The following is a 15,168-nucleotide window of genomic DNA, read 5'->3' on the forward strand; positions in this document are numbered from 1 at the left end:
CGTATCTTGCCGTTTTTTGTTAGAATACCTCTATGTAAAGTTCTTTGTTTTTATTTGCCCTTTCTCTATTGTTCATCGTTATGATTTTAACTGTTGCTGGAGGTGTGGGTCATGTAAAGGTATATCCTGTTACCCACACCTTGCAGAACTTTTTCTGTAAAGTTTAATAAAAAAAAAATAAATACATGTATCTGTCCTTAGTGCTGAAATACACTGACAGTTGTTGTACCTTTTCATACTGCTTTCATGTACAATGGATGGCATTTAAAAGAATGTCTATAATTTATGATCTTTTGGAGTTGATTTTCTTTGTAAAGTTGGAATCAATTTTTGAAAATGAAAATATAGTAAGCAGACATCTTAAAAGCAAAGGGCAGGGAGGAAGACTTGAAAATGAATGTATTCACTGAGTCTCCATAAACCTGGTCCTCTTGCTGTATTTTCATTATGTTTTTCCAGTTATGCCTATTCTTTTACTTTTGTAAAATCTGAGAACCAACAAATTAAATTGGTGTGGCCAAATTAAAAATTTCTGCATCATCACATTTTTCAGTTACATGTATAAATTTACAGATCTCTAAACCACACATTAGTATTGTTAAAAGGATTCATAAAAAACCTCAACAAATGTGTAATTAAATGTATGTTTTACTGCAGGTTTACAGACCATGTGAGAGTGATCGAGCCTCTGTTTGTGTTTGTGTTCTCATACCTGGCCTACCTGACTGCCGAGATGTTCCACCTGTCAGGCATCATGGCGTAAGTATCTATAAGAATGAAGGAAAGGGGTTTTATAGAAGATTTTACTATTAATTACACTAATGCAAGTTGCAAAACTGGTGTGTTGCACCAAAGGCTTTAGTAACATACTGTACAGTAATGGAAAGTCCGAAACCTTGCTGCCTTTATGGACAGTCAGTCGGAAACCACCTACTAGCAACTTAGAAACTAAGTGTGTTACAGACAGAATTGTTGATTTCAGTAGTGCTGGACTGTGATCACTGATCTATCCAATCATATGTATGATCTGGATATGTAGCAGTTCTTCATAAATACGGGACGTACAATGTAGTCAATTTTCAAAGTTCAGGTCTGTGTTCAGTTTGTACTTTGCTGGTCATACTTCTTCATACACTTCACCATAGCAGGCACCTCCAACACATGATGATACTGGACAATGTATGATATGTGCATGAATGTGCATGTGCATCCTCTGAATGGGATTGAGGCCTCTGTTCCAATGTGTCAGTGACCTATACCCTTATCAAATTCAAGACCATACCATACCTTATCTTGAAAAGCATACCCTTCTGTGAGTTCATGCTGAGTTTTAAGGAAAGCTACAGTCCCGTGGGCATATCGAGGTCACCAAGTCAGCGATAAATGGCAAACCCAGGTGCATCAGCACCATCAATTGCAATCTCAGTTTCCCTATTCAGCCCAGGCACCAATTCTCAGAGGATAGAAGTTGTGCCATACATAACACCATGAAATCACTGGCCTTGCTTTTGAGGCCAATTGGTGTAAGAAAGGGTCTCCTATGACCAGGAAAGTGATCCTCAGGGTACCATGAACCTTTGAATCTTCGCGATTGTTTTAATACGATATGTTCACGGTTTTTGCGGCAAGTGTTTCACTTGCCAACTTAAAACCCACCAGTATTTCAATTACATGTACTGTACGGAATGTGACTCTAGCACTATGAAATTAAAACGACCACAAACGCTCTATTCTCTCTGAGAAAAAACATCACTGCAAACCTCAAGGCATTTTACAGTATGTCGTTTCTTATGACAAATAAAAGATTCATAGACAATAAGAATATCCCCAGTTTGATATTCAGTAAGTGTAGGAAGGGTTAACCCCTTGTGCGCTCCAATTGTTTTGATTACGTTGGATATTAAATTGGCAATCTGTGTGTGGAACACTGAAATTGGTGGTGCTGTAATGAGGTCTTCTGCACATGACCTTGGGGGTTTCCATCTCTTTCACTTTCTGCACGGGCGTACCGTACCGGAACTGGTACCGTGAAAGGTAAAATTTGTATGTAGTTTTTTTAATCAATGTAAAGTCTTCACCGCAAAATTAAAACTAGCATAAACATTTCCCATGAATAGTAAAACCCTGCATGGCAGTTTCAATTGCAAACTTACAAGACTCTATTCTCTCCCTACCAAGAAAGAAACACTATATCCCTGTGAACATGTTCCCTTTTACTGAATATAATCTAGATATGGTGCTTTTTGATGGTACTTTCCTTATCATTCAGTATGCAAGGTGGAATATCGACTCGTGCTGCTTTGGCAAGTGATGAAAGATAAAGCGGTGAATAAAATTGTCTAATGTTTTTAGGATTGATGTGAAAAGTCTAATTTGATACGATGAAGAAGTCTGTTGTCTGGCAGCCAACATTAACTTTAGAAAGGCTAAGCCAGTACTTTCTGGAATTTTAACAGGTGCCTTGTAACTTAAAGAACATCAGAGGCACAGGAATAAGGAAAATAGTTCATATATGTAATCATGTAAGTTGCAGATATCCACAGACATGATCCAATCACGAGCAAGTAGTCAAAGACATCTCCATTCAGACTGGAGCCACATCAAAACTACCCACAGAAGGCCAGGATTTTAGCTGACCTCCATGTGACTTGGAGTGTTCAGATAGAGCCGCATCAATCCTACTTCTGATCAGTGGTTTTGGCTCGGAATCCGATTTGCAAGGCTTAGTATCAATGGGGCCATAGTCACTGAAGAATAAAATTCTTTGAAGTACAACAAAATGTACTGTACAACCAAATGTTTTATTCAACTGACATTTCAATCACCTTTAGCAATCTCATAGCACATATATGTTATACGTATACTGTCTATTACAAAATACTTTGCGTTTTGGGACTGCATCTGTAAGCAGTGACACCTATACTGCAGTGCAATGTGAACCAGTCAGAACTGCCCTTAGGACGGTGAAAAACAATCACCAAAAAGTTGATTAAATCAAACACTTAGTGAATGTGTCATTAATGCTATACAAAATAGTTTGCAATTGCAAAATCAGTTTTTTCAGAACAACCATATGGTCTTTATTTTCAGTTGAGGTTTATAATCCTGAATGCTGCGCAAACTAGATTCATGTCATACAATACCAACGTTAACAAACATTGAATTTTAACAGCCTTAGCTCCTGTAGAGCGTGCTTCTCTGCAGGTGCTAGGCATTTACAGATAAGTGGTCAGGAGGAAAAGACCATTTTACAGCCAACAAATTGTCACATTTATCTTGAACATGTAGTTTGGTGGATGCTTTTAACTGAACTTCATTATCCAGAAACTTTTTAAGCTTCTCGTAGTTCAAAGTTGAAAATTTCTGCACCTGCTGTTTTCTCCTGGGCCCACACAAGAAAGTTTAATATACGGTTGGCATCAAATCTGATGGAAAAATACATTTTGCAACCTCATTTTTTAACGATTCCGAATGCAGTCAAACCTGAATTAGCGGCCACCTTTGCATAACGACCACCTGGCCATTACAATCACTTTTTGTCAGTCCCTTGGATTTTTCCCATTGACCTAAGCAATAAGAAATAGTCAATAGCAACCACCTGTCCAACGCGGCCACGGCCACACGATTTCCGGTCCCGTAGATACAGAAACACTGCCTAATACGACCATACAGCGGCCGTATGTCACCCTGGGAGATTTAACTTTAGCTAGGTAAGTTGAATTTTGAGATGACCAAGACAATGTTACTTGGTGAAATCTTACTTGTTACTGAAAAGGAAATCATGACACTGTAACTTATTGCTTGTGGTCAATTGATCATTATTTTCTCTATAGTGGCCACCTGTCTATAATAGCCATATTTCTCCAGACTTGAGTGGCCCCTATGGACAGGTTTGACTGTATTCTCTCATTTTCCTGTACAGTAGATATACATAATGTATAAAGCCTCATATTTGGCCTCAGAGTCCACAATTTTTAAAGTGGAAGCATTTATGCAAAATCTATCAAAAGGAGAAATACTTTTCTCTTAAGACAGGACAGAATCCCTTTAGGTGCAGATGTTATCCATATGATCAAGTTGATGTAGCCCAATAGAGAGGAAAGATTAATTCACCACCCAATCAAATCCCTTCAGGCTGTGAGAATATAGCGCTGTAGGGCAGCCAATTTTCTAAGAACTCGCTGTGCCCACCTTTATTACTGTGTGTGGACTACGGGAGCTTGGGTTGCATACAAATGTGAAAAGGTAACATATTAACTTAAAGGTAATGGTAGTCCCTTTTTTGAGGGTGGAAAGTCAGTGAGTTGTTACCCACTGTGTCTACCGCACAGTATTGGAAGGCAGAGCCCGATCTACTTCTTCCTCTAGTGTCTTTTACATGTACCAGAGTGTACAACCAAAGTCAGATACCGATACCCATTTTACACCTGGGTGGAGTGAGAAAAATCATGTTAAGTGCTTTTCCTAAGAACACAAGATCAAGACACAAAGCTAGGAATACCAGCGACCTCTTGGTCTCGTGTCGGCAAGGCTAGCCACTCAGCGATTGCACACCACAAATTTGCCATATGTTGTATGTATCCATTTGGGAAGAATACTGGATAGAATATAAATGGTGTAGAAGGTTCCTCAGAGGAACATTACTGTCAGCTAATACCTCTCTTTACAGCTCCTTGATTTAAATCATGGATGTTGAGTCCACAGGGGGGCTGTAAATAGATAGCACTTGGCTTAATGGATCTTTCTTGAAATACTCTGGTGGATCTGATGGTCATTTCCATCAAATTTACAATAATTGCAGTTGAAGTGGAAGCGAATGTCTAAGTGTCATTGAAAGCACATGGGATTACAAGATGTGGCTGGTAGAATGCAAAGAAGAATATCTTGATTCCAACACTCAAGAATGCCTGCTTGGGGACATAATGCAATTCTAAGTGCATAGTGCCATTGCTGTAATGAATATGAAGCTTATGTTCTTCAGTAATGCAAGACATGGCCGCTAAATCAATACAAATCTGAACTGTATACGCCTAAGGGATCTCATGTAAAATGGAGAGACTTTGACTTCAAAATACTTTCTATTCATTTGTCTTAAAGTGTTATCTTCATGATGTCATACGTGGGCCTGAATAATGATAGATATGGGTGTTCGGAACTAGTCCAAATTTTTATGGTATTGCACCAATTTTTTAAAACTTGTATTGTCCAGGATTTAAGCAAATGATTTGAATGCACTTCATGTGCGCTGCTGTCAAAAACTCTAACACTGCATTCAGACATTGAAATAACAATTTTTTTTAGAGGACACAACTTCTGGTGCATTTTGCATTGAAATGTGTATTTGTTTGGGTAGGCATGATGAGAATAAAATACAACGAAATGTATTGCACATCACCCACTTTCCAAGCCCTCCCAAAGACTCAGTCTTACAATGATTATCTTAGATCTTTTCTGTACCAGGCTTTTACTTTAACTCAGAATTTTATCATAGGGGGCTACTTTTGTAGGGGGGTCCACCTTCCATGGTGTAGAGTTTTCAAGTTAAAATGGTGCACTCTAAGGTACATGTATCTTGAGGGGCAAAATTACTGTCAGAGAGGTCAGAGTAGAAGACTGTGACCACAAATGACCTAGTGGCATCCCTCAGGTCAATCAGAATTTCATGCTTGTCAGAGGATCTGCTCCCCAGTGTAAGGAAATCTAGTGCATCCAATTTCTTGTTATTTTAAGAAAAGCGCGTCCAAATGACGCCGTGACGCATGCCTGGCTAAAAGCCTGTTCTGTACCCATCTACAGAGCTGTGTTCTGTGGGATCTCCATGAAGAACTACGTCGAGGCCAACATTTCGCAGAAGTCGCACACGACCATCAAATACTCGATGAAGATGCTGTCCAACATGTCGGAGACTGTCATCTTCATGTTCCTGGGGCTGTCCACGGTGAACAGCTACCACGACTGGAACACAGGATTCGTGCTGTTCACTCTGCTGTTCTGTCTTGTCTACAGAGGGATAGGTTAGTGCTGCTGCTGTGTATTGTTCTAGAAAGGGCTGTCTCCAGGTTCCATTCCTGCGACCTAGGATGGAAATTTGCAAGTTGGGATGAAGAAAGTTTCACCCTAGTCCGTACAAAAAATTGAACTTCATGACAGGAAATCGATGTCGTTGATAATAACTTTTTGTAAGCTGATAACAATGAAAATTAACAACAACAAAATTGAGCTCCCAAACAATGAGTCGGATAGAAAAAAATAAAGCTAAATAAAGAAAAGCCAGCTCATAGAAAACATACAGTATAATGATGCAGAAGTGATTATTTTGGCAATTTGCGAGTTGTGTTTCTGCACTTTAAGACTACCAATTTGTAGTCAGGTCATTATCTGGTATGAAATATTGCATTTTTGCTTGATAACCCTGACATTTTTCTTGCTTTTTGGGCTGAAGAATTGCCTAAAACTATCATCAGTAAAATATTTTTTTTCAAAAGATAAGACATCTTTCTTTTAAGAATACAGCCTGGGTACCATCCTAGTAGTACCACTGACTCTCTGTTTTTGTTTGCTTAGCACAGAAAGCAGGCAAATAGGAAGAGACAGTGGTGTCTATTGCAGGGGATGGTATCCCAAGCAAAAGGGAATGTCAATATCTTTCATTTTTTTGTTCAGTGTTAATTGTGCTGTTTTTATTATTATTACAGGGATCCTGGTACTGACCTGGGCACTGAACAGGTACCGTATGGTAAAGTACACCAAGGTGGACCAGTTTGTGATGGCGTACGGCGGGCTGCGTGGGGCCGTGGCGTTCTCCCTGGTGTTTCTACTGGACGAGCGACACTTCCCCGAGAAGAAGGCCATGATTACGGCGACCATCTGTGTCATCTACTTCACTGTGTTTTTACAGGTTCGTTCTAAAATTGTGTAGTCTTACAGTTGAAATGTGTCCACAACAATATCTTCTACAAGTGATCAGCACATGCACTGCTGCAGTATTTCCCTTTTTGGGGCAAAACCAAGGAACTTCAAAGGAATTCACCAAGGAAATTCAAAATGGCCACCGTGAGGTCTAGTTCCAGACCTTTGCAGAGTCGTCTAATACTTGAATGAATGCTGCTTCTATTCTCTGCTGTGCATGCTTTTTAACCTATACCGATTACGGTATAGAGTACACATCAGAGGCTTGAGAATTTGATGTACAGTAACATACTTTGAACTATTTTACTCATCTCATTGTTAACCTCCACAGAAATACTATTTTTGTTCTGCCTCTTCCTCTTCTTCCATTCCAAACAATTAAGGTCACTGATCTTGACCAGGCTGCTGTCACTATATTAACTGGTAAAGTACATGTAGCAGACACTATGTGGCGTTCAATTACATAATGTAGCAAGTGGCAGGACAGAGCTGGAGGGGTTGATCACCATATATACATGTCTGTGTTTTTGTCAGAAAGATAGAATTGTTACCTTTGTAATCTAATGTACATTCCGTACCACCCAGGGTATCACCATCAAGCCATTGGTGAACCTGCTGCATGTAAAGAGAAGTGCCAAGCACAAACCATCCATGACCGAGCAGATCAACGAAAGGGTGAGACAAGCAATGCAATAAGCAATTAAAGCAATAAGCAACCTCAAATCATATAAAAGTACTAGATAGAATACAACTTGGTATGTTATGTATCACCAAAAGGACCAGCCAGACTGCGGGTCAGATTGCCCGAAGGCAAGATGTCAATCCAACTCCAGGGTGATCCAACCCTAGGGCTGGGGCCGAGAATGATGTGCAATACATTGCGTTGTATTTCATTTATGTCATACCCATCAGGGAAAACATATGTTTCAGTGCAAAATGTGACAGAAGATGAGAAAACTTGGTATCTTTGAACAAAAAATTCTAATGGCCAAAACTGGAATGTGAATTGCATTCTAAATCATTAAATGTGAGCCAGTGCAATACAACTTGAAAGCGCATGCAGTTTCATAAATGCAAACCAATCCGGGATACTTAATAAATTGACCATTGTCCTGGCTCAGGTATGATATAAAAATTAAAAACATTATTCACATTATTCTATTTCATTTCATAGAATATATGTTGGAACTGTAACCTGCATCATTGTTTATTCTCTGGGTTACATACATTTTTGTACATGTATTATTCACCACTTAGTAGACACCAGTATTAATAGTAATAACTTACACAACTACATAGTTTTAACCAACTAATCACTGAGAGTCAGACATTATATATCAGGTAGAGACATGTCAATCATTATCTGTTCTTATCCCAGTTGATTGATCATATGATGGCAGCAATAGAGGACATCACTGGTCATCATGGCCATCACTACTGGAGAGACAGGTAATAAACATGTCATGTACAGGACTGGTGTACCTGTGTGTGTATGGAAATGTATTGGTTGTAAAGACCCGAGTTGAGCTCTACTGTGCAATATCGAAATTTGTAATTGAGAAGGTGTGACAAAAATTGAAAGTTATTTCTGTACAGTCAAACCTGTATTAGCGGCCAACTTTGCATAGCGACCACCTGGTCATCACAGTCACTTTTGGCGGTCCCTTAGATTTTTCCCATTGACCTAAGCATTAAGAAATAGTCTGTAGCGGCCACCTGTGAGTTTAGCAACATCCCACATGGCAAAATCAATAATTTTTTGGTAGATTTGACTTTGGCAGGGTTGATTTTTGAGACAATGTTTCTTGGTGAGAAAGATTAGAGGGTATTGAAATCATGTGTAACTCATTGCTTGTGATCACTTGATCAGCATTTTCTCCATACTGGCCACATGTCTATACATGTAGTGGCCACATTTCTCCAGTCACTTGAGTAGCCGCTATAGATAGGTTCGACTGTAGATGGCCTCATTTGATCCTCTCAATTCCTGTGTGTTCAGTTTTAATTTCCGAGTTATTCATGCTTATAGTGTTCATGGCTATTTGTGCTTAATGTATGCAAATTGTCTGTACATTGTATATGATCATAATATATTATTTGCATTTTTGTATTGACACCTTACACAAGGAGACAAACAGGTGTGAAATTTAGTGGCATTGCTTTTCATTCAAAACTCATATTGACACCTCTGTGTTGTCCTACATGCTTAGCCCACTAGACTGTCCTTGGTGCTGATTTTGTTACAGTTATAATTGATAGCCTTCCATTGTGCTTGCAATGCCATACACTGTTTTCTGGTACTGATATCTTTCTTACTGAACAGATTCCGTCCTTCCTCTTCTGTGTCTGTAATTCTTTTCTTACTGACTAATGCCGTGATTATTGACTGTCGAGATGCAGGGTGAACCTCAAGGGGTTACTAAAATGCGTTTAAAGTTTCTGGTGGTTTTATGTTTGCGATTTTCTCGGTGACCACTTCAACGCGAACTCAAAAGCACAGCAGAAAATCTTTTTTGTCTGTAGCACCCTTGCCATGTGGCTAGGAGGTGGTTTTCTACTCGATGTCATAAATGCTTGAATGTGCTTCCATTACTGTAGCAGTATGTGGATATAGCACTATCGCAAAATCTAAACCACTGCAAACTCTAAATTCTCCTTACAGCAAAAATGAAATCACAGCAAAGTTTAATGTATTAACAGTATGGTGGATGGTCTGCTTGTCTCATAAGTTGTACCCAAGGCCACACCAATTTAATTTCTTGGTTCACGGATTTTTTCATAAAAAATATGGAGCGAGAGGGCGAAATAAAAATAAAAATAAAAATTGTAAAATGGTTGGGGTAAAGGTAAGGGCTAATCCAAAACATAAAGAATAAAAAGTTTTCAGCTTGAAAAAAGTACAAAAACACTATTACTGTACAGTAAAAGCACCTGTATCCACACTTTAAGGAGCTTATAATATAAAGGCCAATTTGCTACACCAGAAAGTTGGTGAATGGTTTCATTAATGGTAAAAATTTGTTGAGTGGTAGTTTTTATTTTTATTTTTTTTCCCAAAAAATAGGAGCGAGCAAATCCGTGAACCAAGAAATTAAATTGGTGTGGCCCAATGCAAAAATAATAATTAGTGAACAGCAAGGACTAGATTGGTATGATATTCCTGAACGATCTCATTTTGCAGATTTGAATACCTCGACAACCACTACGTCAAGAAAGTCTTGGTCAGGAACTACCGAGAAGATATCCAGGACAAGGAGATTCTGGATGTTCACCGCAAACTGAACGAGAAAGACGCCCAAGACATGTTGAAGAGGAACGTTTCCTTTGCGGCAAGCCTCCATGAGATGGTACTGAGTGGCCAGATGCACATTGACTCGGTGGGACGACTTCTGAGGAACGAAACATCTTCCAGTAACTTGTAAGTCTGATCTTTTTCATTTGTTTTCTTTGTGTTTTTTACCACCTCCAGCTTTTAAACGGGTCTTACTTTTGGTCACTCATTGTGGGTTTTCCCTTGTACTGATGCAGGGTTTTAGCCAGCGTCCATCCCTTTGTCCTTTGACGGAATTTTGCCACTGGGGACGAAAAAAATTTGCTCATTCCGTCCACTGTGATGGATAAAAATCAGCATTAAATAAAGATATTAATTGAACCAAGCTGAGTCTACCAGCAAAATTTGCCCCTCAAAATAAAGGAAATAGCCTTTCAGATGGTCTCACCTCACCTCACCTTTCACTTGACCTCTGTATGGGTCGTCAGGTCTAGATTTCAAAATTTTCCTGGGGAGCATACCCCTGGACTCCCCCTAGGATCATTGCGCCTTCAACATGATTTCCTTTCAAAATCCAGGGGATGGAAAAAAAAAATTAAGCTGGCTAGAACACTGTACTGATGACTTCACAGTGACATTCAGGTGCAAAGGATTCCAAAGCAAGAACACAGTAACTGCAATTCTTCACCGCATGTAAAAATTAGTACAAAGACAACACTTCTCTCCATAGCACAGTCGATAGAGCTGCCATTTAGGGAACAGAAGGTCCAAGGTTCGAATCCCACCTTAAGGATTTTTTATACATGTATTTAATATATGATACATATAGTTGATAAGTCTTGCTCAGGAAAATCATTGTCATATCTCTGCACATTTTTTAGGATCATCTGGGATCATTCTGGGAAGATATACTACGTGATGTGAGTTAAAACACAATATGACTTAAGTCAGTGTGTTAACATCACTAAATGTGTGGGTTTGTGTTTCTGTGTGTTTCTCTGTGTGTGTGTGTGTGTGTGTGTGTGTGTGTCTGTGTGTGCGGTGTGTATGTGTGTGTGTTTTAACAAGGTTTTGTTATACTGTCCCCAACAGGTTTTTCTGTATTTTGGAAGCAGCAGCAACTCCTGAGAACGGTTTAATCAGATTGGCACAAGTCACTGACTAACATAATTCTTTTTATGACCAAGATGAGAGTGCTATTTAATGGAGGCTTTGGTGACCTTCCTCAGGAATTCTGGCTAGTTCACATACAGCGTAGGTGTTGCTGCTCACATAGCAGATGTGGTCGCAAAAGTTATATAATACATTTTCATGTATGTACATGTGTACTAAGTACAATGATGCATTCAAAGACAAAAGGTTTAAAACTGCTGATATCCGGCATGTATACAATCTCTGACTCTGAACCATAGTAGACCAAATGTCATGACCAGCTGTTGGTGGGGCTTTGTACCATCATCCCTTTAGAGAATTATCCAGGTGCAGGTGGCATTGAAAATTGCCTGCACCAGACAAATTTTACCTGCACCACTCTAAATTTAGGAATTATGGATCATACTGAAATTGTCCAGGAACCATTATTCTATACTTAACACCATAGGATATTTAACATGTATAAAACCTAGTACATGGACCAGTGCAGGTAGACGCCAGAAATACCTGCACAACTCCAATTTTACCTGCACTAACCTGTATATAACTACAATGTATGCAGATGGTATTTCGAGCCATGTATGTACACATGTATGTCACCCCGTAAGGGGCGGTATACATGTAACTCAAATGGAGTGGTATGTCTCTGTCTCTTCTAAGTGATGTGACCTAACCCTTTTCTCTCCTTTGATTAGGCCAACACAACAACAGTTAATTCTTGAATTCATTGCATTATTGTTGCAGTGACCACTTCACCCTGAAATTAAGATCTGGGTGTTTGTATTACTGTGCAGTGATTGCTTTGACACTACATTTTCACTCTTACACAATATTAAAGGGGCATTTCACTGCGGAAGGGAGTGTTATTTCCCAAAAGATAATGTATCAATGAATAGTCATGATCAGCCGACCTTTTGTGGAATTCCACTTGTGACAAATTACGCAACGTGTGTTTGTAAAACAATATGACACTCACTAAACCCATGCAGACCCTACCCATGTATTCCCTTACGTGTAGACACTTCCTTTATCGTTAATATTTTTGGCATAGATGAGGAGCGCTAAGCACACCAAGAAGGTCAATTGTTACAAAATATCAAAGAACACATAATTATCGATACGTGTTTTTCTTAGTGCCCCTGAAATTATCTTTGTATCCTAACTTAAGTCAGGCGTTGTCAGGCACAAATTGTATTCAGCCATAGGCTGAGATTGATTTAATTTAATTAGAGGGTACTTGGGGAGTTTTGTAGAAGACTGAATGCTTTTTGATGCGTGTGGGGCTAATGGATTCTCTATCGTATAATGGTAAGTAGCATACATTTGTCACTTCGACAATTAATATCTATGGGAAAATAACAGTCCCGTCTGGAGTGGAATACCCCTTTAAGTTGCCACAAACTCAAAGGCATTTACAGTAATCAAGGAGGTTCCTTGCAGTAATCTTTAAACCATTTTGTTTTCCAGTCAGCAGAGTCAGAGTGACACCTGTCTTGACATGCAGGCCATCACTGCTGAGTACTCAGGCAAGGATGTGGACGATGCAGAGTTACACCACCTCCTGCAGGAGAACATGTACCACACAAGGAAAAGGGTAGGTGCAAACCAAAATCAAAACATTTTACATTACTCACACAAGGAAATGCTGTAAAAAGTCTTTGCAGTATTCATGTTTTTCACCACAGACTTAAAAACCTTTTCGTACATTTCTATTGGTGAATCCCTGCGTGATTAGCCTGGGTACCATCCGGAAAGAAGTCCGCTCTGGCGTTCATTATAAACTATATACAGTCGCTTCTAGCTCTGATGTTCATTATACACTATATACTAGTTGCTTCTCTGTGTTTCCATCTGGGAACGCGGACCATGTTAACGTCTGGAATAGTCCAAATTTTGGATGCAGGCGCTGATTGGTCCCCACATATGAGCGAATTATGGAATGGATTCAAGCGCTCCTTCGAACTGGTGTTCCAACACCAGAAACGCCCTCCGTCACTTGTGGGACGATGTCATCGAACCAGCGCTCTAGAACCCATTGCTTGATTGGCAAGTATTAACTGATTTTACCACCAATCGGTTTAAATGTGCAAGCCTCCAGACAGATAGCAGAAGCGAACATAGGAGCGAACTACTATCCGGATGGTACCTAGGCTACTACGAAATGGTTTCAACTGCAAACTAAAAAGACATAGAGCTCTCCTTTTTTGTAATGAGAATTTCGATCCCTGTATTTGGACATTCCCTCTTTATTATGTAGTTGCAACACTAGTACTGCAGGTGTATTGCAATTGGAGGGCTTAATTACATTGTACATTGTGTGGTGTGCTTTTCAACAGATCGAGACACTGCCATCATTGTATGTTTTTTGTATCATACAATGATTTGATATATTAGATTTTTATAAATGAACAGTGCTGGATCGCATGAAGTCAGAAACTCAAAACATTAACTTGAAGTGTATCAGGGACCATCTAAGGACATACTACATTAACTAAAAGATAAATTTGGAATCACCTCAGTCAAAAGTTTTAAAATATCATTTGTGAATTTCTTTCCTTGACACTGCTACTCAATGTCCCTTGTTGGATTTTCCCAAATCAAACATCCCCAATATTAATTGTTACACTTAAAAAATGTTACACATTAGTACTGAACTTTTCCTACAACGCAAGATGTAAGTAATACAATATCAGTGGTAAAAAGAAGCAGCTACTAGCTACTATCTTTTGTAATGGCCGAGTGGGTAGACTTAAGTGGACACAAGATTTAAGGGGTTATGAGTTTGATTCCTGGCTAGATGTTGTGTTTGTGGGAAAGATATTTTACACAATTCCTCACTCCACGCAGGTGTAAAAATGTGTACCTGACTTTGGTTGGGAAAGTAAAAGGTGGTGGAAAGAGAAGGATGGGCTCCACCTCCCAATACTTCAGACACAGTAAATAACAATCAGTAGATAATGAGTACTGCCCCTATGGCCTGAAATAGGCCATTGGACAACTTTACCTTTTACATGTACCTTTAAAATGTACCAATGGCTGGAGATTTAATCTGTTGTGCAGTCCAGAAGACAGGACACGGACATGGAGGAACATGACATAACCGGGCTTCTACAGCAGACCATGCTCCCTGTCAGGCGATGGGTAACATATAACACATGATGTCAACAAGTGCTGTAATTTGGTGTCTTTGTTTAGAGGTGTTTTTTCCCAGAACATTGTGCAAGAGTGCCGTGGACAAGTTTCGTGACCTATTGTGATAAGTTTTACAAAGCAAGATTATTATGAGCAAGTGGATAATAAAGACCAGTTTTCTCAACCCCTCCCATGTTGTTGTGTTGTCATTGTTACAGAGTTTCCTAGTACTAATCCTTTCTAACCTGGAATCTGTATTAAATTTTCTTGTTGTTATGAACTTTAGTCTGCCTCTCTGATCGCCCCCAATAGGCTCTTACGTCATTCATCACTTCAGATACCAAAAACTGAAAAATTTGGAACTTACAAATGCTTAACATTATTCAACCCTAATGCCTAAATGTTATACGATAGTGGTACGAAAGACCAATGGATACAACTCAGAACGAATCAAAGCTAATGCAATATGTACTATTTTTCATATCTTTTCAAGTCTTATGATGTAGCCAATGTTTGAACCCCTAATCTTCCAAATACAAGATTACCGTCACCAGTTACTGTACGAGGAATACAGCTGCAGAATAGATTGTACATACGGTTGTCTGTGGTGACGATGGCGACGGTGACGAATGTTACGCCGGACACTTCAAACAGGTTGTAACGTGTAACCTGTATTAGCGACCATCTTTGCATAGCAACCACCT

The 15,168-nt window shown here is 39.3% G+C and overlaps 1 protein-coding gene across 1 annotated transcript in view; it reads left to right on the forward strand.

Annotated features, from left to right (window-relative positions):
* The window catches only part of LOC118417693 (sodium/hydrogen exchanger 2-like), a 45,514-nt gene that overhangs the window by 23,879 nt on the left and 6,467 nt on the right, over positions 1-15,168 (forward strand). Inside the window, exons 7-13 of the mRNA XM_035823356.1 lie at positions 658-759; positions 5,797-6,014; positions 6,696-6,898; positions 7,495-7,584; positions 8,288-8,358; positions 10,091-10,327; positions 12,800-12,926. Of these exons, the coding sequence (XP_035679249.1) occupies positions 658-759; positions 5,797-6,014; positions 6,696-6,898; positions 7,495-7,584; positions 8,288-8,358; positions 10,091-10,327; positions 12,800-12,926 (1,048 nt within the window). The remainder of the gene's footprint in view (positions 1-657; positions 760-5,796; positions 6,015-6,695; positions 6,899-7,494; positions 7,585-8,287; positions 8,359-10,090; positions 10,328-12,799; positions 12,927-15,168) is intronic.

The sequence above is a fragment of the Branchiostoma floridae genome, chromosome 6 (genome assembly GCF_000003815.2).
Source record: "Branchiostoma floridae strain S238N-H82 chromosome 6, Bfl_VNyyK, whole genome shotgun sequence".
Classification (NCBI taxonomy): Eukaryota; Metazoa; Chordata; class Leptocardii; order Amphioxiformes; family Branchiostomatidae; genus Branchiostoma; species Branchiostoma floridae.